The sequence below is a fragment of the Anolis sagrei genome, chromosome 2 (genome assembly GCF_037176765.1).
Source record: "Anolis sagrei isolate rAnoSag1 chromosome 2, rAnoSag1.mat, whole genome shotgun sequence".
NCBI classification, from domain to species: domain Eukaryota; kingdom Metazoa; phylum Chordata; class Lepidosauria; order Squamata; family Dactyloidae; genus Anolis; species Anolis sagrei.
The window spans coordinates 269,400,164-269,426,878 of NC_090022.1; the positions used below are offsets into that span (position 1 = coordinate 269,400,164).

Here is a 26,715-nt window from a genome sequence, read left to right on the forward strand (position 1 = left end):
TCAGACAGAATTAATCCCCCCCCCCCCCCCCCGCCGCCGCCGCCGCCTTCAACACTGAGCATGATCCATCTATCCATGGAATCATTCTTAAAACAAATGAAAAAGAAAAGTATATAGAATAGATGCAGGGATTTATCAATGGGAATTATTTGTCTGGGATCCAATCCAGCCATTCTGCTTTCAATTACTCTACATTTCAAAAATCAGTCTGATGTATTGGACTGATGGAGTACAACTCTGAAAACCAGGGTTTGAATCCCTACAGTCTCTCAGCCTCAGAGGAAGGAAGAGGCAAATCTCTTCTAAACAAATAATGCAAAAAGAAAAGAAAAGAAAAAGAAAAGAAAGAGCAAACCCTGTGATAGGTTTGCATCAGGTTTGCTACAAATCAGAAACAACTTGAAGTCCCATGATAACAATGACAAGGTTTCAAGGATAAGTATTCAATTATATGCATGAAATTGGAGTAACTTCACTTAAAATTAGTGATGATATTAACTTCTCCCTTTACCACTAAACTCCTATTTGACACTATACCATAATTTCTACATATCGTAGCTGAAGTAAGATGTCAAATGTAGAAAACTCAAAACAATGTGATAGAGCTAATCATTCAACCCAATTCTCTGCCCAAGACAGGACCGCATGAAAGTGACTTTTCATATTTCTTACAGCTCTTTATGTTAATAGGTTTCATAGAAATACTGAAATACAATTCAAGAAGAAAATGATATAGTCAACAAAGTAGCATTTCATTGACTCTCAGCACATTTCATGTTCTGGGGAATAATGAGTAATTTTATTTTGAAAACAAGAGATAAAGAATGCATGTGAGGAAAGGTTAGTCACCGTCTGGCACTGGTTGATGAGTAGCAATGGTTGAGTGCTATTCTTCTATATTAGTACTAGACCAATGGTCTACTTGTGCTGCTCCAAGGGTTCCCCATTCCCAGAGCAATTTTGAAGATACGGTGGGATTAATAATAAAAACTCAATTTTGTGAATGAAAATATATACTATCAATGGAAGTAAGGATACAAACCAGAATGTATAACAATTTATTATTTATTTATTGCATTTCTATATCGTTCTTCTCACCTCTGGGGGGATTCAGAGTGATGCACAACATGACAAAATGGCAAGAATTCCATGCCATACATACATATAAAAGCAATACATAACATAACTAAATCAATAACATATAAATATGAATGAAAACCATTAAAAACTATACAAAGAAAAATAATAACATGAACATAAAACATATGAAACATTACACAACTCCCATGGTTATCATTTAGCTGCTTCAGTAATAGTATCACTCGCTGAACGCCTGCTTGCATAGCCAGGTTTTAAGTTTTTCTGATACCAGGAGGGAGGGGACTGATCTAATCTTGCTGGGAATGGAGTTCCATGGCCAAGGGCCCACCACCAAGAACCCTGTCTCTCATCTCCACCAATCGCACCCCTTAAGGCGGCAGGACCGAGAGCAGGACCTCCTTGGCCGATCTTAGTGCTTGAACTGGTTCATAAAGGGAGATACACTTGGACACATAAGCTGGACCAAAACCGTTTAGGGATTTATAGGCTAAAGTCAGCACTTTGATTTGCGCTTTGTAGCAGACCGGCAGCCAATAACAATAACATGTACCACATCCCCACAATAAATAAATAAACCAATAAATATTTATTTACTGGTTTATTTATTTATGGTGGGGATGTGGTATATGAATTATATTCCTATGAGCCCATGGCAGTTCTAAAATCTTCTGGAGAGGTCCTGTTCTCTGTTCCATCACCATCTCAGGTTCATTTGTTGGAAATATAGGAAAGGGCCTTCTCACTGACTGTTTCCAGATTTTGGAATGCCTTATTTTTTTCCTAGCTCTCCTTCTGCCAATAATTGAAAACATTCTTGTGGTACCAGGCTTTGGGGAATCTGAATGGGATGGGCTTTTAATGATGCACATGCTGTTTTATGGTTTGTAATACTGTTTTAAATAATTGTAATGTTTATCATAGTAAATGTTTTACCTTTATAAATTGTTTTAAAATAACTTTTACATTTATACTTTTACTGAAATTTTGTATAGTTTTTCATCTGAATTGTTTCTAAATACAGGCAGTCCCCAAGTTACAAACCTCCAACTTACAAATGCCTCCTAGTTAAGAAATTAAGTTTCATAGCACTGCCATTAATAGTATAACTAGTCATTTGCCACTGGTCTTACATTGTTTCTACAAATCATTTCATCCAAATAAGTATTTGAAAGGACTACAATCTTTATAGGAAAGAATTTAATATATGGTATAGGCAAAGCACTGAACATCCATTGATGCAAAGTTGGATTTATCAATGAATTCTTTCTCATAGTGAGGGAAAACATAATGTAAGCATTATATATAAAACAAACATAAGATGCATACAAAAGTACAGCTATTTAAACAGCCAAAACAATGTCAATATTTGAAGAGAAATACTAATTGAGAAACCCACCCACAAACATCTATAAAATATTACAAGCAGTTGTTATCTTGACTTTTATACAGTCTCCAGGCCTGCTATTTATTGTAACACAGAACATTATAATGCTGAATGTTCAAATAAGATTACCTGTGCTTGACTTTCAAGTGCTGTTGGTTTAGAAAGCTGAGCATAGTCCAGATCTGGACTTCCCAGTGAATTGGAGGGGACATGCTGGATTGAATTAGTTATGGTGTAGCTACCCCCTTGATAAAAGCTATAGTATTCTATTCCACTGTCAGAGTTCTTTGGTGCTTTGAGCTTCTGTCTAAATTGAATGATTTTGTACATCAAAAAGATAATCATAGCACAGGCCAAAACAAAAAAAGTTAACAAAATGTCAAAAGAGTGATTCAGTTTTTCTACTTCTTGTGCACATATTAGAGATGTTTTAATGGATATAGAAACAGCTTCTAGAGGGAATACATTGTTTTCTTCCACGGTCAAACTAACTGGTATCTTCTGCGTTGCTATCTGTGCTTTAAACACTGAAGCAGTCTGTTCCTGTGTATCATTGGAAATCTCTTCATAAAGCTTCTGACTAGCAGATGTGGCAGGCAACTCTGCCCATAAAGTCACTGTATTTGTGTCCACACCTAAATGTTCATAAGCTTTCTTGCTTGCCAGATTTTTATGCCACGCCATAAATACTGAAGTGGTACTATGATGAATTCCTGCCATCTCAATGTTGTTGAATATTTCAGTCTTTGGGGTAGTGCTGAAACAGGTTGTAAACAAGCTCCATTTGGCATAACTCACATGTCTTCCATGCAAATTGGAAGGATGTTGACAATGAAGTTTTGGAGAGCTGGAAGAAGATGCTAACCATTTAATTAGCCCAAGTAATCTGCAGCTACAATTCCATGGATTGGAATTTGCCTGTAAGTGAGTTAAAGATACCAAAGGCTTAAGCACTTCAGCCTGTAAGGACGTCAGATTATTGAATGCTAGATTCAGTATCTTCAAGGAAGATCCCATTTTTTCAAATGTATCATCTGCAATACTGATTATTTTGTTTCTGTCAAGCTGCAGAAACATTACATTGTCTAAAGATGCAAAAGTTTTGGAATTTATATTTTCTAAATTATTATTGCTCAAGATTAACTTTTTAAGATTCTTTAGCCCAGAAAAACCATTTGCATGAATAGTTTTTATGTTTGCACTTTTTAAGGAAAGAAATTCAAGCTTGGCAAGTCCTTTAAATGCAAAGGGAGGTATGGCTTCAATAGGGTTAAATGACAATGAAAGTCTTTCAAGATTTCTCAGTGCTAAAAATGCACTCGATGGCACATGTGTTAAACTGTTACTCCCTAGGAACAAACATGTCAGGTTGTTGAGGTGATGAAATGCTGCGTGTGATATTTGTGAAATCTTATTGTTGTCTAGGTTAAGAATCCGAAGACTAATCATTCCTAAAAAAGCGTCACTACCAAGAATGCGAAGACGATTGCTTTGAAGCATGAGATACTGAACTGAAGTGAGATCCTTAAATAATCCTTTAGGGAAAAAAGCAATTTCATTATTATGCAGGTGCAAAGAATGAAGATTTGAAAGTCCTTCAAATGTTCCAAGATCCAAGTGTTTTATCTGATTATTATTCAAATGTAGGAACCACAATTTCTTACACTCAGCAAATGCCTTTGGGCACACATATAAAATGCCAGAATTATCCAAGTGTAGCACAGCAACTTCATGCAGGCCTATTGGTTCATTTGGACATATGCGTGATATATTATTCCCACTCAAATATAAAAATACAGTATTTTGTGGGAAATTGCTTGGAATAGATGAAAGGCCTGAATAACGGCAGTCGGCTTGTCTGCCTTTACAATGCTGGCAAACAGAGGGACAGCACAGTATATCCTTCTGGATCAGCAACAGAAGCAGGCACTTAAGAATATGTCGGGTTGACCTAAGGTGGTGAAGCTGACACATATCCAAGGCTTTAACTCTCCCAGTCATCTTCAATTGTGCTATCAGGAAAAAAAGTTTCAGAATTCTTATTTAAAATTCTGTATCATTCTTCTATAAACATGCATTATTTAAATGCCATTAATACTTTACTGACTTCTATACTACAACTGCGCCTTCATTATATAAAATGCTTACTTTATATTTAATATCTAACTTATTAAACATGTAAAATGATCAATGGTGAAATTAAAGGTGATTTAAAATTATTTCAATAGTTTAAAAAGTAGTGTCAAATCAACAACTTTCAAAACAAAAGCTATTTAACACCTTTTACAATGTTTAACTGTACTTAAATTAAAAGAAAAGTACTATTTTCTTCTAACTAAAATGCCAACTTCCTGCCACTGGTAACTTTAAACTTCAAATGTCACTTTTAGTGTTCCAAGTTTAAATATATTAAAATAAATCTCACTCAGAATGTAATGCTTATTTTGAAAAAATAATAATCATTTTTGTATCTTACCTGAATGGCTAATTCATTTATATATTAGGATTTATTTTAGGACTTCGCTAGACAACATTCTAGCTTCTCACACTTTGTCACAAGTTCTGTAACCGTTCCCACAGGAAATGCTACTCTTCCCATTGGCTCCTCCACAATAACTGGTTAAAATAAAGTTACCATGGATACAGGAAACTGAGAGACAGGAAGTCATTTTATCTGCAGCTCTGAAGTATTGCTAGAAGGGAAATCTCTGCATTTTACTCCTCTAAAACTCAGTAGGATAGATGTATATCCCAATATGCAGGTACAGTTAATTTCTTCTCTGAAATTATTGGACATAATAAAAATGAATCTATATATCAGCAAATCTAAGTATAATAGCTATGAAGCATATCATGTCTGAAACTGGTTAAAATTGATGACTAGAAAGGAAATGATTATTCTATTGTCTTCAATATTTATAAGGATTAAGCCTATTCATCAAAACTGTAGCTAAAATATCATGAATGAGGCATAACTGAAACTGAAGTAGCAGTTTTGTCTACATTTGTTTGAAGCACAAACACTTTGTTACAACTAAGAGTCCTAAGTAGCAACAGTGGAAATATGCCCAACCATAACAAATTGCTGCAGATTTGCAAACAATGGTAGCACGTAGTAATAAAAGAAACAGATTCTAATACACTACAGAGAAGGAAGACAAGATACTAGATGGTTTTACCACTTTGCCTCTAAATCAGATATAAAAGTGGGATACAAACAGCAACAGTTTTGAACTACTGGAGAATATGTAAACAAAACAAAATAAAAATGAAAACTCCCATGGGAAAGAATGAAGTGGAAACAGAAAATGCCAGGCAACATAAAGACTTTCCCGGGAGATGTTCTAATCTCTCACACCAAACTGGAAGAGAAAGGGGGTCCTTCCATAAGAGTTTTATAGAATTACCACTAAGATATTTATCTTATTCAGATCAATATTAAGCACTTTAAGTGTGGAGTCTGCTGCTACTACTTCTAGGTTCAACTACTAGGATTTTGAGACACCCCATAAACTGACTTAATATGAAGCATACCATGTTGATCAGTTTGTGAATTTGCTTGGTCTTGGGATCTCCTCAAGTAATCTAGGGAATGACATAGTTGGGGTTTTTTTAACAGGGCTTGAAAGAAGGCTTAATTTTCCCTATTAAAAGGAAGGGGAGCTAGATGAAACTCTGTCTTGGCCTATTGTTCCCTTAAATAAAGAGTGCAGGCCAATGCATCATTGTCATATTCATGGACACCATGGGAAGAAGGTTGTGCAATGTCCTTCTTAGAAAGGTCACTGTCTTCTCTCTTGTCAGGAGTCTCTGCATTCAGAGCTAACAAAACAGCTAGAGAACAGAACCACATATTTCTTCCCAGTAAGGTGGGAGCTTGTGGCCATATACCTTTTCAATATTACTAGAGAATCCCTGGAAGGATATACTGTCAGAATCAGAGTGTGAAAAGAAATTCCTGGAAAGTACTGATCAAGTGAGACAACACCTCAGGCAAAATCAGTAACCCTTTCTGTGTCTATTCTTTCTTCCAGACATCCTTGAATATCAACCAAGATTTGTTGCCAACAGCTCTATTGGATCCAGGGGTAAAACCATAAACTCTAGGAGATCAGGAAAGGGCAGAGTAATAAACACCAAGAGAGGTACACATCGCTATTTATTGTTTTATGAGTTTATTTATTGTTGTATTTGTTATGTTGTTTTGCTGATGTATTTGGCCTTGGCCTTTTGTAAGCCGCACCGAGTCCTTCGGGAGATGTTAGCAGGGTATAAATAAATGTTTATTATTATTATTATTATTATTATTATTATTATTATCATTACTCCCACCAACATGATCACTCAACAGCAGTAGTTCAACCTGTGGGTCCCCAGTTGTTTTGGCTTTCAACTCCCAGAAATCCTAACAGTTGGTAAACTGACTGGGATTTCTGGGAGTTGTAGGCCAAAACACCTGGGATCCAAAGGTTGAGACCCACTGCTCTACAGTATCAAACATCTTCTATACTTGAAAAGATCTTGTATGTTCACAGAGTGCAATATCTGAATCCAACTCCTCTAATGGTAAAATCTACAAGAAGGCAAGCAAATCTCAATCCTATTATAATCACTTGTACAACTACATAGTTATGCTGAGATAGCCACCTGACTGAAATAGAAGTCAAAACAGCCCAAATTTATCCTGGCTTCCAACATAATTTATTATATAGTGATTGAAATTTGTTGTTGGCTAAGACAATTTGTCAGTATTCTGAAGGACGATGAAGCTTAAAGTATTCACACATTAGTGTTAGACCCTTGAAACCTGGGTATTTTCCATGAGAGGGGGCCATTTCTCCATGGAAGTGGAAGTCCAATAAAAATGTCTTCCTTTACTATTTAATAAATCTTGCTACTCACATATTATCTGATGGTAGAAGAGAAAGCAATGCCAAAGCTGAAAGTTTTCTTCTCTCAGGCTGAGTTATATTATCCATGCGATCAACCCACATTTCAATCATGTGACCAAGAAGTTGATCCGGCTGAAAGAGAAAAATATGAGTGAAAACTTCTTTCATGAGAAACACGACATTCAAACTGGCTATTTGTGGACAGAAACTAAAAACTCAAACTTTTCAAGTGGATGTTCTTCTTTTTTCTGGAACAATCAACTAACTTGGGTTCAAAAATATACTGTACATTCAAACTTTTAGAGTAGAAATTATAAACACATTGATATAAATGCAAACTGACAAATGCATAATGAGGGAAAGCATGTGTCATGGCAATAAACTTTCTCATTCTAAATTCAAATTCTGTATCTCTCTATAGAATGAGTTCAGGTCTGTAACAAAGGCCAATGCATCATTGTAGACTTTATGGGAAAAAAACTTTGCATAATCTACTGTTGTTTCTTTGGGCTAAAAATCAAATTGCTAAGCAACTCTGAGCACTTGTCTTTAAGGATATCTTTTCCTGCAAGGGGCTGATTTCCCAGGACAGAACACAGAAAAATTAACAAGGTAGAGAACATCACACAGAAAGTACTTGCTTTTACAGAATATTTGTCATTTACATTAAATAAGTATAACACATTGTAAAACATTATGGAGACCTTTAAAACTGTATGCTCTTTATTTCCAGTTGAATGTCTCCCCCATCTATGCCTCTGGATTTCAACTGACAAATAAAACAAAACTGAAAAGCCATGAATTGCATGTTTATCCAGCCTTCAAGCATTACCAATGGTAAACTTGGTACCACTAAGCAGTGCAATATTTATTTAGCATATCGATAGACTGAAAGGAATTAGCAAAAAAAAGTTTAACATTCCCCACCTACATGGTTTAGATAACTTTGATTTTCAAACCAGAAGATACATGATTGAACTAATGAGCGAACACATTATTTCACATAACTGTAAGAGAAGCAAAGTCTTTCCCCACCTGAAAATGGTAGGAGTGAGAACAAAAAGATATCTGCTCAGGAAATGTGTAATTAAATTAATGTCTTGTATATGACTTCACTTCCTAAAATATGATGACTTACCTTCTGGCCAAACTCACATGCCATTTGGTTCATAAGTAATGAGAAAAAGGTTTTATTTTGCAACAGGATTCTACCAATGACTCCCAGGTAAGTAGACATTACAACTGGGTACCTCTGAAATGAAAGCAATCAGTATTAGGTTTCTAATCAACCAGAAAATATAAGCATAACATAAAAAAAAACATGCTGTAATTCCATAACACTCCACAAGAGAACACTGATGTCAATTGCAATACTTGGATTATCGTAGTTAGAATATCTGCTTTTTGAAGCACAAATTGAGTTACAATTTTAAATGAAGTGATATAAGCAGAAAAATTGTATTGCTGAAGTTCAAAGTATGTCTTATGAGATAAAGTAGCCAGGTATCTCCATCCTATGGAGTAGGCTAATCCCTGCTATTACACATGGAAGAATATATAAATACTGAACATTGACATGGTTATATTTTATCCAACTATCTAACACAGGCCCAATATGCATTTTTATTTAAGTTCATGAAATTAAAATGAAATTTATCAGATATCTATAGTGGTTCATTAAAAATAATTCAAAATTAATAGGTAATATTGTTAGGACTCATTCAATGTCATTAAATGGGTGGGGAAGCTTTTGAGTTTCCCCAATAATTTGAAGACCTGGAGAGTTCTATTTCAAAAATGTCACAGAGGCACCACTTTCTTGTTCAAGAAATTTGATTTCAATTCATGGTTATAGGACATTTTTTTCAAGAATGGTGCCTAGTGATTTTTGCCTATAGCTGAGTTCTTGATAATATTCCCAATGTTAAGAAATTTGTACATTACCTTTTGTAAACTAGAGAGAAAAGAGATCTTCCCATGGCACTTATTTATAACATACAGTTTGGATTATGGTCAGTTGAAGTGAATAGGAATTCTTGAAACTTTAAGTATCTGCTCAATATCTTCCAAGGAAATTTTGCGAGATTGTAAGCACATCGAAGTGACAAGAAGTTGCATAAAGAGCTCATGTCACTCCCCTGACTGCATGTAATGGCACCATGAACTGGAAGATTGCAGAATAAGTCATACATATCTCATGGAAATCCATCTGTATAAAGGGTGTAGTTTTCATCATGTATTGATTGCAAATTAACATGAGTTACAGCTTGAGTGGGTTTACTCTCTTGCTTCCTCCTTTGGTGGGATTTAAAGGACTTAGTATTCAAAATTGCTAGGTCCCTCACCCGTAATCTAATATATCAAGGCTTCTTTTTCCTGTTAAACCCACAACATGTCAATTGTTGCTATTCTCAGTGGTAACACTTTTCATTGCAAAGAGTTTATGTAACAGTACAAGTGAAGTGACATAAATGTGTGAAAAACAACTGAATTGTTAAAATATGTTATTTTTAATACTTTCCATTATTAACTAATGGGTACTTACCTCCAACATTAGTCTTAATTAAAGTATGATTTTATATATATCTTAACTGTTTCAAACACTTAAATATGATGATCTATTTAATGGATTCAAAATGTTATACCCAATATTAACAGTATTTTGTTTTTAAAAAAACATGGGATATGGCTAATGAGTCAATCTGGTGGATCTGTATTGTATTTATCAAGTGTTTATTTCAAATAGATAGCACTTAATTCAACTGTTAGTCTCAATGAGAATAGAGCCACTAAATCAAAGCGAACTTTTTGCAAGTTAACCTTTATCATTTATACGAACTTATACTGCAATTGGACCGACAACTGGATTTAGCCACAGCCACAGCAATAAGACATGTAAATTAAGAAACCCTTACCTCCCCACTTATAATTCCACGAAACACAGATGGCAAAAGAGGTTGAAACATTTCAGGGCCTGAGAGAGGATTCACTTTAAGCACATTTTCCACAACCTGAAAGCCATGAGACACATTTAAAAAATGAACTAGTCAAGATAAGTCTTCCATACAATAACTTATAGAAAAAAGAAAAGAAAAGCTTACATTACTAAAAGGATAAATAGTATGGTGTAGTATATGCCTGCTTAACATACGACTCAAAGGCTGGATGCGGTCTGCAAAGGGCTTCCCTGCAGCCTGCAGACAGGACTGGATTTTCCCTTCACTAGTCAGTCCTTTCCATCCCTTTCTTCCTGGTAGAAGTATTTTTAAAAATATTGGCCCTTTACAAGTGCCAAGTCTTGGAGGGCCGGTGTAATATATGGTGCCAGGAGCCAGCATGGTGTAGCAGTTTAAATGCTGGATGACGACATTGTGCAACCAGGTTTGAAATTCCTACTTGACCATGAAAATAAACTGATTGACCTTAGAAACCCATTGAATATTGTTAGCAAAAGTTGTTGAATGTTCCTGAGTTCCACTGACCCGCCCACATTTTGGTGTGAATAGCTAAGCTAGTCTAATTCAGGAACTTGTCCTGCTGTTAACACAGGACAATGTTGTGAACCTGCTTTTCTATGGCATAGGGAGAAGGGGGTGGAACTAATATTTATTGTTTATAAATATTATAATGATTGTTGTTTAATTCTGCAGCAGTGATCATGGATCTCCAGATAGATCCTGGCTATCACTGCACCTACGCAACTTGGGAAGAGGAGAGGTATTGGCAAACAATGACAAAGGTAAGGGTGTGTTGCGAGTTTCAGTCAGGTCCAGTGCAGAAGACACAATAACATTGCACCCAGGCAAAAGGTAAAATAACAGAAAAACTTTACTCTTGCCAGCAGAGTTAAAACATAAACTTGCAATGTTGCAAACAAAAAACAAATAGTGCAACAAACTTACATAGTCTTTGTAACAAATACAGAATAAAGCTTCTTCATCTTCATCCAAATGAGAGAGCAATAGAAATGGTTGAGCAAAATGCCTGAGCAAAGGCTCCTCAGAGAAAAAGATGAACTGTATTCTAAAACCCACACAGTTATACCCCACCGGGTGTGGTCCAAACTTACTAGTTGACCTACATTAGCAGCTGCACATAATAATCAACAGTATAAAGTTTTCTTTAACACACACACACATACTTGATCCTGTTACAACTTACTATAACAGGGTGGCCATCCAGCAGGGGACAAAAAGGTGTAAACAACTTGGCAGAATCTGGACCACCCCTGTTTCCATCTTATAAATGGGCCCACTGAGTACAACAAGTATTTGTTTTCTACTCTTGTCTATTTTGACATATTTGGGCTAGAATCCTGTTGGTTAATATGAACTAGAGAATTTGCATTGAATTACCTTAATTGAGGGGTCTTTTCTAGTTAGTATTAACAACAGGGTATATAGGTTTCAACGTATAAGGATCTTCCTTAAGGAAAATATGAAAATTACTGCAAGGCAAAAACATGAGAGATGGATATCTCAAGTACATGATGCAAAAATAATATTACTCTGTTTTTAAAGGAAGAACTGCTGCTAAATACTTGCAGTTCCAACCTGAGGTGTTGCTATTACCTTTCAACTCTTAAATGACCTTATACTTTGATACTTGAGGGATTGCTTCTTGCTATAAATAACCAAACCACTCATACAGATCTGTGAGAGTAAGGGCATGTCAGTGTTCTGCAATCCAAAGTAGCAAATAATAAAATAGGTTCCATTTTAGCAAAATTAACATTTGTGCCCTGAGATCTTATATCTTCATTAAAGGTTAGGTTTTGACACATGAGAACCAGAAAACCAGGGTTAGGTTCAAAAAAGTATTTTAGTTCTAAGAATAAGGGAAGAGAAAAATAGAAATATGTGAACAAAATGCTTATTCCACTTTCCCCAAACCAATAGTTTCAGCTCCCCTTTTTCTTAAAGCAAGTATATGAATGCATTCTTTTAGTTGACATGTTTCAGCTTGCTTTTAATTCTACTGATAGTTTACAGTAATCCTTCGACTGTCTCTGGGATGCAGGACCCTCACTAAAGTGAAAAAAAAATTAGTTAAAAAACACTATTTTTTAACCTGAGAGAATACTTCTCTAGGGTGCTCCTCCAGTGTGACTCTATGGTCAACCTCTGATGGGGCTTGACTATAGAGTTGCACTTGGAGGATGAAAAGATGCCTAGAAAAAACATATTATGTAAATTTGTGAATAATTAGACTCACAATTGTGGAATTTCAATTGTAATTATATTTCAATTTCTCTGTTTTTATGGATGTGTTTTTAATCTGTGTCTATTTTTAAAAATTACAAACTGCCTTGAGTGTTAGGGAAAAGGTAGCATATAAATGAAACAAAACAAAATATGGCTGACACTTAGAAAGCAAAACTAAATCATATCAAATATGACCAAGAAAAGCACAGAGGAAGCACTACTAAGATGGTATTCTTTTAATGATCACTTTTTGAAACTTGTATTGTTCTGTTCTGATAGTTTTCTCAGATTAGATAAACACAGTTTTTCACTGCTCTGGAACAAGAGTCTGAAAAAATTGCATATGTTGAGTACTATTCAGGTCAGGGGAGAACTTGTACAACAGCTGCATTTTTTAATGAATGAGTGTTTAGGCTTTTCTTCAAATTTTAAAGTAAATGATGAAAACAGAATGATTGCCTTATATCTTCAAAGAAAGCTAAATGCCATTACCATCACGACTGCTGTCACAGCTTTTTGAAAAATTCCTTGCTTGCAGACCTTCACCTGAATATTTATGTGACATTCTATCTGCTATTACATCACAACATTTTAATCAGCATCCCAGTGAGACAGCTTAATAAAACTATCGCATGTGCAAAAACGGCACCAGTAATATATTTTAATTATTCTAACATCTTCATTAATTTGCACTGTTGCCTTCTGATTTCCTAGAAGACACATGACATAATATCCTTGTGTGTATAGAACAATAACTGCAGTCAGTGATGCAGTTTGCAAGAAAAATATTTTTTGCCTTCAACAGTCTGAAGCGAAATGTGTTGCTTGGATGCTACCAAAATATTTCCATATTTTATAAAAAGAGAGTTAATTGTAACTCCCATAATCTAGAAAGTTAAGAGTTGTATACATTGAACCAAGAAATGTGCTTCTATATGCAATATAATGGGGGTAAATACTGTGAAGGCACTGGTTTCCATCTGACCTTGGAAACTAAGCAGGGTCAGACCTGACTAGTACTTGAATGGGGAGCACCAAGGAATATCAGATATTGTGGGCTGTAATCAGTGAAAGGCAATGGCATACCACCTCTGATTATTCATTACCTTAGGAAACCCTATGAGATTTATGGGGTCAACATAAATCACTAGGAGACCTCAGGGCTACAATAATAAACAGTTTTATCTTGTAATCAACTCCCTTTCATCTAGCAACACACCCACTTCCATTTTCTTACCTTTCTTTACTCTCTTTGCTTATTTCTGCCCAACCGCTGTGCTTTCAACTCATCTTATTATTCTTTCTTATTGATCAAGGTAACCAAAACAAGGTCACTGCTTCCTTTATTGCACCACATATTTCTGATTCTATTTTCCATTATCTCTTAGTGCCACTGCACAGCAAGTATTTTCTAACTAGCTCTTGTCTCTGGAGCTAAATCTGTTGAATACTCATTTCCCAAAGCAGATGCCAAGTGTCATTTTGAATGATGAACATACAAAGTACATTACTGTATTAGTAAGCAAAATGCTCAGGTTTGTTTTTATATGATAAATCTGGTTTGTTGACAAAAAAGGGAGAGAAGTTGTCACTAAAGTTGTTTGCTTATCTTCAGGGAATTCATCAGGACATTTGAAACTTCATAAATACGTTACACATCAATAATAATATTTAAAATTTAAATTACAGAAGGACAATAAACTATGCAATTGAGGTCAACATGTGCTTAAATATCAGACAGTAGAAGCAACACACTACAGGTAATTGTGTCAGCTGTTATCTGTTTTGTGGGGAGGATATCACAAGGGCACAAAGACATCTGGTAGGAATATTCTTTCAGGCACACTCTCCCTCCAGAGTCCCCTCTTTGCTGTCCTTCAGCTGGCATGTTAAAGAATGGGCCTTTAGTAACTGACTGCGAGGGTATTTAACATTTTGCCTGACTTAGTTCTAAATCATTTTAATTTTTTATGTTATGTTTTGTGCATTTTTTTCCTTTTTAAATTTTTGTAGATCACCTTAATTCCCAGTTTCAGGTGTAAATGAGGACATAATAATAACAAAGGTATCTGCGAAATAACGTAACACTTGACAAGTTTATATTACATTTGAGGCATGAATGGGAATGATGTGGTCCTACAGATGTCCTTGGTTTGTGACTCCCAGTTTTCCCCACCACTGGCCAGGCTTGCTGAGAACAGTACGTGTGAAAAAGATCTTGGAGTCCTCGTGGACAACAAGTTAAACATGAGCCAACAATGTGATGTGGTGGCAAAAAAAGCCAATGGGATTTTGGCCTGCATCAATAGCATAGTGTCTAGATCTAGGGAAGTAATGCTACCCTTCTATTCCGCTTTGGTTAGACCACACCTGGAATATTGTGTCCAGTTCTGGGCACCACAATTCAAGAGAGATATTGACAAGCTGGAATGTGTCCAGAGGAGGGCGACTGAAATGATCAAGGGTCTGGAGAACAAGCCTGAAGACGAGAAGGCTGAGAGGAGATATGATAGCCATGTATAAATATGTGAGAGGAAGCCACGGGGAGGAGGGAGCAAGTTTGTTTTCTGCTTCCTTGGAGACTAGGACGCGGAACAATGGCTTCAAACTACAAGAGAGGAGATTCCATCTGAACATGAGGAAGAACTTCCTGACTGTGAGCGCCGTTCAGCAGTGGAACTCTCTGCCCCGGAGTGTGGTGGAGGCTCCTTCTTTGGAAGCTTTTAAACAGAGGCTGGATGGCCATCTGTCAGGGGTGATTTGAATGCAATATTCCTGCTTCTTGCCAGGGGGTTGGACTGGATGGCCCGTGAGGTCTCTTCCAACTCTTTGATTCTATGATTCTATAATTCTGACATCAGCTGGGTGAAATGGCAAAATTTCCATGCATCTCAAAGTACTCTTTGCTATTATTGCTAAAATATTGTATAATCAATACAGTTTGCTATTACAACTAAACTGTGAAGAGGATGAATATCATTTTTTCATATCCTAAGTATGAAAATGAAATTGCTTAATAACATGCTGTTCTATAAATTAGGTGCAATGCCTAATGCAGTTCTTTTGAAAGAAATTGACAATAGGATTAAATAGGAAGTTCACATTATAAATCTATTTCTGTTGGTACCAAAAGCAATTTTAAAGCAAATTCGAGTATTGACCATTTACCTTTAGAACTTGAACTTGACCCTCAGTAGTTATATCTTTTAATATCTCACAGAATGATTTGCAAAGATCAGCTGCATAGACCTAAAATTAAAATCGGCATGAATTAATACATGCAAAATTCATAGTTAACCTTGTTTATATTTCAGCTTTTATTGACCTTCAAATGATTAATAACTGTCAAATATGCATACGTGACATGTAAATACACAAATATTTAGAAAGACTTGAATTGAAGGACTGTATTTTCTGGCATATAAGTCTACTTTTTAACCGAGGAAGATCTTCTCCAAAGTTGGGGGTCATCTTATATGCCGAGTGTCATCTTATAGGGTGGGTGCTGAAACTTCGAAGCCGGACTGGAGAATCTGTGGTCGCTGCATATGGGGGGGGGGGGGGGGGGCTCAAAACGGCCATGGCCGCATCCCGCCATATGCAGTGACGGTATGAAAGCAGCAAGGGCAGCACTGTACAAGTATGGTAGAAGAAAATCCACTCAGTAGGATTCGCGAAAAGAAATGACTAAACATGGTCCTGATGACGAGGTGAGGGGGCACCTTACGGGAAAGGTGTAAGTGAAGGGTGGAGCAAGCTGCAGGCATCCGGGACAACTGGGGTATGAAAAAAAGAGATAAAGTGGTGCAATGCCCAGAAAAACACGCCTCTTTCACCCGTCTGGCCCGCCCTTGTATCCTATTACCGTGCCTCCTTCTCTGCCTCTCAGATCTCGCTCCCGAGGACTGCAATGAAGCAGCACAAGTGCATGTGTGCGAAATTTGAGAGGCAGAGAAGAAGGCACGGTAATAGGAAAATTATCATATTGTAATCAAATCTGATATATTTTTAAAATTTTTATTTGGTGTGCGTTGGAAGAGGGGTAGTCTTATATGGCAAGTGTATCCCAAACTATATTTTAACTGGAAAAGTTGGGGTTCGTCTTATACGCCCAGTCGTCTTATATGCCAAAAAATACGGTAATTATTTCAACCAGCTGACAACTGTTTTTGTTCTTTTTTATTTTAATACAATCCCAATTTTAGAAATTTTACAATAATTTAACAACTAACTTATTTAAGACACTACCATGGGAAATCAATGAACCTATACGTCAGTGGGAAGCACTTTCTCATATACTCATAGGTCTACATGCTGTAAAGTCTCTCCACAACCACATCTCTAAATCCTATATTATGCATTGGGTTTTATGGAATCGCCAATTACAATCGTAGTAGGTATACAGGGTCAGAAAGGTTTGGGACATGCAGCTTGAATGTATCGAGTACTGGGCAGAGACAAGGAGACAGCAAAAGCACAAGAATAAAGTATCTTATTATCTATACACATAATAAAAGTGAAAATGTGTGTATGTGGCAGAGGTGTCCACTTACACAAACAGCCTCCCGCCTCCACAAACAGGTTTTAGTTCCAAGTGCTGAGAAGCCTCCAAAGGCACTCCCTCCACTGACATTGAAGGTTATAGTGAGCGCTATGAACATGTAGCCCAATCCCTGCCAATGTCCACCCCAAATACCAACCACCCAAGGAATGCTTTCATTCAGGAATCATTTCATCCTAGATGTTCTGTTTTTTAATCCAGAATGAACACCCCAGGGTTCCTTTCTCTCTCCAAATTTGCATCTCACTTAACCCTTTCCTACCAATTCCTATGGCACACAGCAAAGAGGAATTGATCAGCAACTGAACAAGAGATTTGGGAAGAATTCAGCATGATTTAGCAGAGTTGTAGTTCACCTACATCCAGAGAGCGCTGTGAACGCAATCAACGATGGAGCTGGACCTATTTGCAACGGATGATGGGATGGAATTTGAAGTACTTTCACTCAGTTCCAGACACCAGTGCACCCCATGAATGATGGATCAGGACCAAATTTGGCATGCAAACCCCCCATGACTCATTATACATCCTGATGCTGTTTGGGGGAGAATGGACCACAGACGATGAGATATGCAGTACCTTCACATGATTCGCCTCCCACAGCTCACTGCGACTCCCACAAATGACGGACCTGGTCTGAACTTGCCACACAGACTCCCCATGACCATGAGAACATACTGGAGATGTTTCGGGGGAAATTGACCTTCATGGGAGTTATAGTTCATCTGCATCCAGAGAAACTGTGATCTCTACTGACAATGGACCAGGACAAAATTTGGCATTCATTCCTGTTTAGAGAAGCCCCATGACCAAGTGAACATACTGCAGGGGTTTGGGGGAATGGACCTTGATGTTGGGAGTTGTAGTTCACCATTATCAAGAAAGTACTGAACCTAGCTGACGTCTGATCTGCACCAAACTAGGCACACAGACCCAACATGCCCAACTGTGCACACAGGCAAGGTTTGGGGTTGAATGACCTTGGATCTGGGAGTCATAGTTCACCTTTATCCACAGGGCCCTGAACCCAGCCGACGTCAGATGTGGACCAAACCTGGCACACAGACCCAACATGGCCAACTGTACATATAATTGGTGTTTGGGGGTGAATGACCTTGGCTCTGGGAGTTGTAGTTTATCCTTATCCAGTGAGCTCTGAACCCAGACAACATCTGGACCACACTTGGCACACAGACCCAACATGGCCAACTGTGCATACAGGTCTGGTTTGGGAGTTACTGACCTCAGATCTGGGAGTTGTAGTTCACTCTTATCCAAGGAGCATTGAACAAAGCCAACGTCGGATCTGGACCAAACCTGGCACACTGACCCAACATGGCCAACTTTGAATACTGGTGGGGTTTGTGGTGATTGGCCCACGATTTTATGAATTGCAGTTCACCCATATCCTTATGCATTTTCTAATGGGAGCAGTCATTAAAAAAACCAGGAAAGACTGTTTTTTCTAAGAATAGAGCTATAAATTACCAAACTGATATTACCTAACACCCCAAAACAAACAGTGCCCTTTTCAAATACATCAGGCCGACTGGAGGGATTTGGGGGGGAGGGGAGGGAATGACCCACCCATGTGGGAGTTGTAGTTCACCCTGCATGCAGAGATATTACTAAACTTCCCAAAACAAGCAATGCCTGTCTCAAGTAACCCGGAAATCGCCAGGTCAAAGCTAGTTATTTACTATAATTTAAATTTCTGTTTTGAGAAAACATTTACATTTGCATAAGACAATCACATTTGGCTATCATTTGTATCTGCATGAAGTTGACAAACAAGGGAAAATACAAGCTAAAAGCCTTCTCTTTAGTTTGTAAGGGTTTTCGTGTGCTGTGCAACTCTGGAACTAGAAGACAACAGTAACTATAGGCATTTCAAAAGAATACAGCAAGGGGCCCTTCAAAATGATGAAGCAGTCTGTTAGATAGAGCCTACCATGGTAACTAATTTTAAGAATACCTGGTAACAGTATTAAACAACAAGAACACAAAACAAAGCAGATGCTCCTTTCTAAACCAAATTATATGCAGTAATCAAGAAAACTATAAATATTTAATCACACCATTAAAAAGCCTTAAACATTGTGAAATATTCTCTCATCTCTCCTACAGCCAAAGACTTAAGGTAGTTTTAAAGACAACTATATTTTCTCTGAACAGTATATGAACAAGTGGGTTTACAACCATAAATGTTCATGCTAAAATCACAGTTGTCTTGAAGGTGCCACCACATTCTTTTTTTCCCCTCCTGCTTCCTTCCTTTTGTATTTCAAATGTTACTGAATGTGCACTGTTCCTGAGAAAATTCAGGAATGCAGAAGTGACGAAAATAGAGGTTGATAGATCTGCTCCAGAGAACAATAAGGAAGTGTGAATAATTCTGATTGCTTTTTGCTTGGTATTTTCCTGTGGTTTTCCAAGTCTCCTTTCACATGTGTGTGACTGGCTGCAGACATATCCCCTAATATAAATCTACTCCCATTTTAATGTGATTTTTTTTATTTAAAGCAATTTCTGTTACTTCCATTAGTTGCCTTAGAGCTCCCAACTATTCAATTATACATTTTGCTCAATACATTCATTCTTGTTTATGTCACTCATTAGCAATCATTGTTTCATGGGATTAATCAATGTCAGATACAACAATAAATCCCAGGTTGCATAGACTATATTTTTGAAACCAACATCAAACTGTGATTAGTTATCCAGCTGGCAGTCCTTTACAAAGCTGATTTGTAAAATGGCATAGATTCAGAGATCAGTGTGCTCATCATCTGGCTTTACACACCATGGATTGGTGATACTTTTGTCATAAGCAGGAATAGCCAGGTGTCTGCCTCAACCAAATACTGAATTACATAGATAAGCAAAACTGTGTATAAATTTCAATGATTCTGATTTTATACATACCTGAAGAAATTCAGAAGGAGACAAAAACAGATAGCCATTGATGATCTTAAAGCAAGTTCTGAGGTTTTCTGAACTTAATTCTATAAAATAAGCAGCAGATCATTTTATTAGCTTTGCCATGATTTAAGACTACTGAATTAAAAAGAGTGGGATATATTTCTCACACTACAATTGAGTATTTTTCTCTTTTAAAACTACCATAAAATCACTACTAAGCATATTTATGTTCATATGAAAATTAAAGGCCTAAGCTTCCTGAAACATTTGAGCATCAAAGTAATAAAATTTCACCAGTAACCTGAAACACAGGAATCTATAAAAGCTCTTTAAATGTGTCCTTGAGACTACATATAAAAAGGCAGGCATTTTATTTCTATTCGTTCTTGGTATCAAATGATAATAGAAAGGCTGCTGCTACATTGTCACCAGAGCTACAGGTCAGTAGTACAAAAAGATTATAATTTCCTATTAAGTTCTTATGGGTAGAGACTTCTGTTTTGTGTCTTCACGTGGACAGAAAAAGCGGGATATAAATAAACATAATAATATTAATAATCTTATGGGCAGAGATCTAGCAATCTTTTGTGTGTGTATGTGTGCCTTAAAGTTGCCTAATGTATCTCATGGTTATTCTTGCTTACACAAGATGAGTTTGAAATAATATAATGTAAAGAGCATTCTCATCAATACAAAATGGCACCTTCTATCAGCTACCGCTAAAAAGTGCACATTAAAGTATACTATTGGTATTACAGGCAGTCCTCAAGTTACAAACAAGATAGGTTCTGAGGGTCGTTCTTCAGTTGAATTTGTATGTAAGTCAGAACAGATACAAGTTTAAGTGTAACTCCAGTCATATATATAAATAAGCTTCGGATAGCATAGAGAAGGCTTAACACCCCTGTGGTGCTTGTTTTGCTGTCTGTACCCATTCAGAAAATTTCACCTCACTTTCTGTCCCTGTGATAAATGGATTTTGAAAAACTTGGCTTGTTGTGGAAACAAAGATTGGTAATAAAGCTTCAGTTGAGACACTTTCCCATGATAACTCTTTCAGGAGTGAATCTCCTTCCAAGGGGTAGATTTCTCTAACTTCCTGTTGTCTCACCCTCATTCTTAATTATGAGTCGTTTGTAAATTGGATGTTTGCAACTCAGGGACTGCCTGTATTTATGGAGAAGAGTCAGCTAATGAAGAAAGGTAAACTTAATGCTAGTAAGAGATACACAATGCCAAATCCCAATGCAGGCAACTGCTAAAAGCTTCTTCCCGGTGTTTACACATTTCTGAATCAAGCGACCTAATTAATATACTTCTACAGAGTAAACAAACAGGATTAGATAACTGATTTATTTTGCAGACAAAATTGTGAATACCTAATTTGGATCTTCAGAATACAGAATTCTTGTAGAATTCATAGTTTCAGAATTTGACTATAACAAAGAAATGCTAGAGAAGATCACTCTTCTCCTCCCCCGACTCTCATCATATTGCATTATATGCTGGTGGAAAGCAACGCTACCCTGAAGCAAATAAGAGTAGATGAAAACCATAAATCATCACTTCCAAAGCTAATTTAGACTTGCTTCTGCCCTTCTGCCCAGGAGAAGGAACCTCTATGCCAAAGCACTTCCAGGTGTAAAGAGAGAGAAAAGAAGCAAAAGGAGAATTCAGGAACATTATTTTTTTTAAAAAAAATGCTGGCTTCAGTGCAGTCATATTAACTGTATGAATGCATGTACACATTTAGCATCCTTTATTTGAAATGCTTGATATCAGAAGGGTTTGGGATTTTGGATATTTCTAGGTGGAACCCAAGTCAAAACAGAAAATTCATTTATGTCTTATATACAATGTATATGCATATTCTGATGGTACTTTCACACAACATTTTGAATAATTGTGTGCATGAGGCAAAGTCTGTGTATACTCAACCATCAGAAAACAAAGGTGTCCCTATCTCAGCCACTCATGCAGACAATTTCAGAATTCCAGATAAGGGAGGCTCAACTTTGGGGGTTGAATTTAGAGTTTTACAAAGTAGAAAGATCATGTATACATATAATTTCACTTTAAATTGGAATATCTAAAAAGGTTTAGGAGAAAATAAAGTATAAACTTTTAAAGCAAGCACAAATTATCGTAGTTTCTATATACCTGGAAACATCGTAAATTGTATTTAAACTTAAGTTTTTCTTATGGAGTTTAACCCAGGGAGTCCAATTCCAATGTCAGTTTCAGTGGATTACATCATCTTCACATCAAAAATGTTGATTAAACATCCGCTCTGTCAAAACTTGATTGCTTCCACTATGTTAGCTATTGCTGCTATTGCAATGTAAATTGATAGAAAGGTTGGTAATGATAGTGTGAACAAATGATCAAAATTTGGTTGAAATGGTGCTTGCAGTTCTGGAGGAACTCTATTTTTTGTTTCTCATAGACTTAGTATGGGGATTTGGTTAACGAGTTAAAATTCACGAGTAAACATGTAGATTCAAAGAGTGATAGCTCACCAAGAAGAGCAGACATATTCTGAAAAATTCTCAGCAGTTCTGAGGTAAGGCAGGGACTATTTTCTAGTGTCACTAGCCTAGGGGAAAGGGAAAAATAAAATCAAACACACTGTAAAACACAATGTCCCAGAATCAAGAGAAACTACTAAAAAAACCATAATTCCACTCTGGTCAACTTTCAAGTTCAGCAGTTTCCACAAGTGTCACTCACGTTTATTATTTAAAACACTGGTGAAAAGTGCTAAAAATTTTATGCAACTGAGAAATTATCTCTTAAGCAGAAAAGAAGTAGAGGGAGGGGTAAATGTTCTTTCCACCAGTGTAACTCTAAAGCAGTGGTTCTCAGCCTGTGGATCCCCAGGTGTTTTGACCTACAACTTCCTGAAATCCCAGCCAGTTTACCAGCTGTTAGGATTTCTGGGAGCTGAAGATCAAAATATCTGGGGACCCACATGTTGAGAACCACTGCTCTAAAGTGATATGCTAATAAATTATTCTAAATTCTTGCCATACTCTACCTTTGCAATGTCTCAAAAACCCTTTCTACAGTTTCTGCTTCTTCCCAACCCTCTCCCTACTATCTGGAAAACATTAAGATAATAGACTTCCCTATTGTCCTATCCATGTTCTGAAGTGTCATTTTGTGGGAACCTAGAGTTCACTGACAGAGGAATTTTCTCCCTCTTAATCCTCATCTGTTGCATGTAAATACTGCACAAATGACAGATGGAAAAGGGTTGCTTATAGTATCATGTCAAGGTTATTACCACGATAAGTGATGTTACTTATTTAATTAATTTATATCCAATTTCTCCTCAGCACAAGATTCAAGTAGTTAAAAATATAAATTAAAATCAGATTTTAAATGAGATTAAAAATATTTAGAATATAATAAAACAAAGACACTGTAACATGCTTTGTGTAATCTTTGTAACCCTGTCATTTCTCCCTGGAAACCATGTCCTCTTAGCTGGCCTTGATCTTGGTTTGACTTTCCCTGTTTGCCAATGATCTTGAGAAAGAAAAAAAACCCCAAAAAAACAAAGAAACCTAAATTCCACAGTGAAATCACTTTAAAATCATCCAAATAAACCACTATATATTTTATGAATTTTAACATATGGCTTTTTATATACTACAGCATTTTATTAACAGCTGCATGTCATCACCCTTTTTGAAGTGGACTGTGGCATGACATTCTGCTATGCTTTTGTTGTCTTAATATTTGCAGTAAAATGTGCGCTGCAAAGCCATAAAGTTAATTTTTTTTCTTTACAATATGTTCTGTCTTCTTGATCCTTATGAAACAAATTGGAGCCAAGCCGATTTCATGAGCAAGAAGCCGTCTGATACTGCACTCAGCCAAATACAAGTATAGATTGTTCTGCTTTACTCTTGTAATAGCACAAAAGAAAATAAGACTTACCAGAGTTCCAATCCATCTTCTAGAAGATACACATGTGGAGGTTGAGAAACATCAGTGCTTAGTTGAATAACAGGGAGAAGGAATGGATAAAGATTCTTGCTATCTGCTCCTAAGCCCTATAAAAATAATGAAACACTGATCATAACATCCTGTTATTTTTTATTCAAGATAGATTGTTATAATTAAACAGATTATTAGAATTAAAAGAATTTTAGAACAGTAGAGTCTAAGCAACTAAGCACTGAAAACATTAGATAAGTGATTGAATATAAAATACAAAACAACATTTTACCAGGACATGTAATACAGCACTATATTCTTCAGATCAAAGAGTTGTGAGAAAAGAAGCTATTTTATTCCTTCAAACTACAGCTGCATATTTCAATTCTATCTGAAAACTGGAAGTGACTGGCAAGGAAGTAAAGTGTACATCACTACACACCCAGCTGTTCCCAGATGTTACAGAGTTGAGGATAATATTGGAGGAGGAATTATTACTACAGCCATGTACTACAGTCATGAGAGAATGCCTTTTCGAAAATTAAAAATAATTACAATGTGCCTCACATCTTTCTCTCACAATAGTTCTTCATATTTCTGTATAACAGAATTAGAAAGAATTAAGCTATACACAAATCAGAATAAATTATCCCGGAGAGAGCTAGGAGTAGAGTTAAATATATTCAATCTTCCTTGAGAAATTCAAAATTTGAACCTGGAGTTTGTGAACCTGTTACTCAGTAGTAAACGAAAGTTTTTAAATGTGTACAGTGGGACATCTATTTTTATGAAGCATATATAAAATTATTTCTTTATTTATCATATTTATACCCTGCCCTTCTCACCATATAGGCAACTCAAGGCAGGTTACATATTTAGGCAGCGATCCGATGCCATAAATAAGTACCAGATCTTCTCACTTAAACTACAATAGATACAATCTTCCACATATGGTTGCACTCCAATTTCCTGCAGCTATAGTTGATGAGGAAGAATGCTGGGAGTTGCACTATAATACCAGGAGAGTCATATGATTTCTACCTCTTATTTTAGAAAACAAAAATTTTAAAAAGGATATTTGAGGATAATTTGAGGAGATTTCAGGATAATTCTAGAAATTAAGTCTATGGTTCAAATCATAGAAGACATAAAATTATGGGGTCATCTGACAAGTAAAATACAAGGTTCATGGAGGGAGAGAGAGCCGATTGTCAAGTTCAGATCTTCAACAGCTTATAAGTATTTTTTGAGGGGCATGCATGCAATGAGTTTTAAAATTCCCTCCCTGAAATATACAGGAACAATTTAGGAGGAAAGAAAGGAAATGGAATACTTTCTCATTCTTCAGAACCATGTCAATTTACTATATATATAATTACATATACAATGCGATTTTCCTGCTTCTTGGCAGGGGGTTGGATTCTATGATTCTACATATAAGAGAAACAGTTATATCCAAAACTGGCAGCAAGTCCTAAAGCTAAGCATTTGGGAGTCTGAAAAAGGTATTCTGAACTGAACTATAAGTTGCATGTTCTAAACTGACCAGAGCACTCCTCTTATGAGGTTGGGGTACAATTCCAACATATTGCTGTAAATCCTGCATTATTTTATCTATTTTATCAATGATACAGATAATTCAGAAGCCAATAATAACAGGGAAGAAAAACAGAAGACTCAAATATCTTACCTGGACAAGATGAATTAGAGTAGTGAGGATAGCACATCTCAACATATTGTGCTCTTCACTTTGTTTCCAAAGGAGAGGTAGATATTGCACCAGGCATCCTACATAAGGCCTTATCTATAATGAAAATGCCATTTGATACATTAATGAATGTTTATAAATTAAGAACTCAGTTTGCACAAGTAAAACTTGGTGTTCCTCTCCGAGGATGATGATGATGATAATAATAATAATAATAATAATAATAATAATAATAATAGCGGAGCTAACTGTACCAATTTCTTGGTTAATCCTCTTTTTAACTATTTTTTTTGTTGTTTCAGATGAAGTGTGTAACTTTTTCAGGAGTCATTGACCCATTTGAGGTAGGGGGTATCAGGGCTCCCACACAATTATTAATCAGTCAACCAATACAGGAATTGTACTATAGTTTCATAACTCTATAATACACATCACAAATAAATAGGAACACTATAATGTGTAGGAAGACAGTGCTGGGTTGCTGTTATCTCTTGAAGGCACTGCTTGCTTGTTCAGGATAAGAGAAAACAAACAATGCCAGAGAAAAGATCTTGATAGCTTGTAGGCTTGTAATAAAGCTCTATGGAATGGGAGACCCTTAATGCTTTAATTTAAAATGGCCCCATTGCTCAAACAATCCAAAAGATCTATAGAACAGACAAAATTGTTTTCCCATTTTAATTAATATTATTATTGGGTTTATACTCCTACACACTTGGATGTGCCAAACAGATTTATCTGTTCAAGTTAACAACTTACTTGCATATTGACTCTTTCAATTACACAAGACAGAACATGAAGTACGTGCATCTTAGTATCACACTCTCTCACTTCTTGAAGAAGCTGAAAGAGCAGGGTAAACATAGATTCCAGATACTATAAAAGAAAAGAAATATTGGTCTGAGTTAGTAAGGACAATCTTATAGACCTTAACTGATTGTTCAGTTATTCTAGAAAACTGTCAATTTAAGTTTCCCAAGAAAAGATCTCTTTTCAAG

At 36.4% G+C, this 26,715-nt stretch overlaps 2 protein-coding genes across 4 annotated transcripts in view; both read right to left on the bottom strand.

Moving 5' to 3' along the window:
- Positions 1-26,715, bottom strand: part of IPO11 (importin 11) — an 87,488-nt gene that overhangs the window by 15,261 nt on the left and 45,512 nt on the right. For 2 of the 3 annotated variants that reach the window (XM_060761543.2, XM_067464587.1), the window contains exons 19-27: positions 26,477-26,593; positions 25,700-25,813; positions 24,010-24,125; positions 22,584-22,660; positions 20,068-20,147; positions 15,750-15,830; positions 10,293-10,388; positions 8,516-8,629; positions 7,388-7,509 (exon numbers count right to left, since the gene is read on the bottom strand). In XM_060761543.2, coding sequence (XP_060617526.2) covers positions 7,388-7,509; positions 8,516-8,629; positions 10,293-10,388; positions 15,750-15,830; positions 20,068-20,147; positions 22,584-22,660; positions 24,010-24,125; positions 25,700-25,813; positions 26,477-26,593 — 917 coding nt within the window. Of the gene's footprint in view, positions 1-4,326; positions 4,498-7,387; positions 7,510-8,515; positions 8,630-10,292; positions 10,389-15,749; positions 15,831-20,067; positions 20,148-22,583; positions 22,661-24,009; positions 24,126-25,699; positions 25,814-26,476; positions 26,594-26,715 lie in introns of those variants that run through there. The other variant, XM_067464588.1, reaches the window with a different exon arrangement.
- Positions 1,050-4,486, bottom strand: LRRC70 (leucine rich repeat containing 70). Its single transcript, XM_067464589.1, has one exon. The coding sequence runs from the start codon at positions 4,484-4,486 to the stop codon at positions 2,585-2,587; it is 1,902 nt and encodes a 633-aa protein (XP_067320690.1). The 3' UTR covers positions 1,050-2,584.

Coding starts and splice junctions, on each gene's coding strand:
- LRRC70 (XM_067464589.1), bottom strand. CDS start 4,486: ATGACTGGGAGAGTTAAAGCCTTGGATATGTGTCAGCTTCACCACCTT.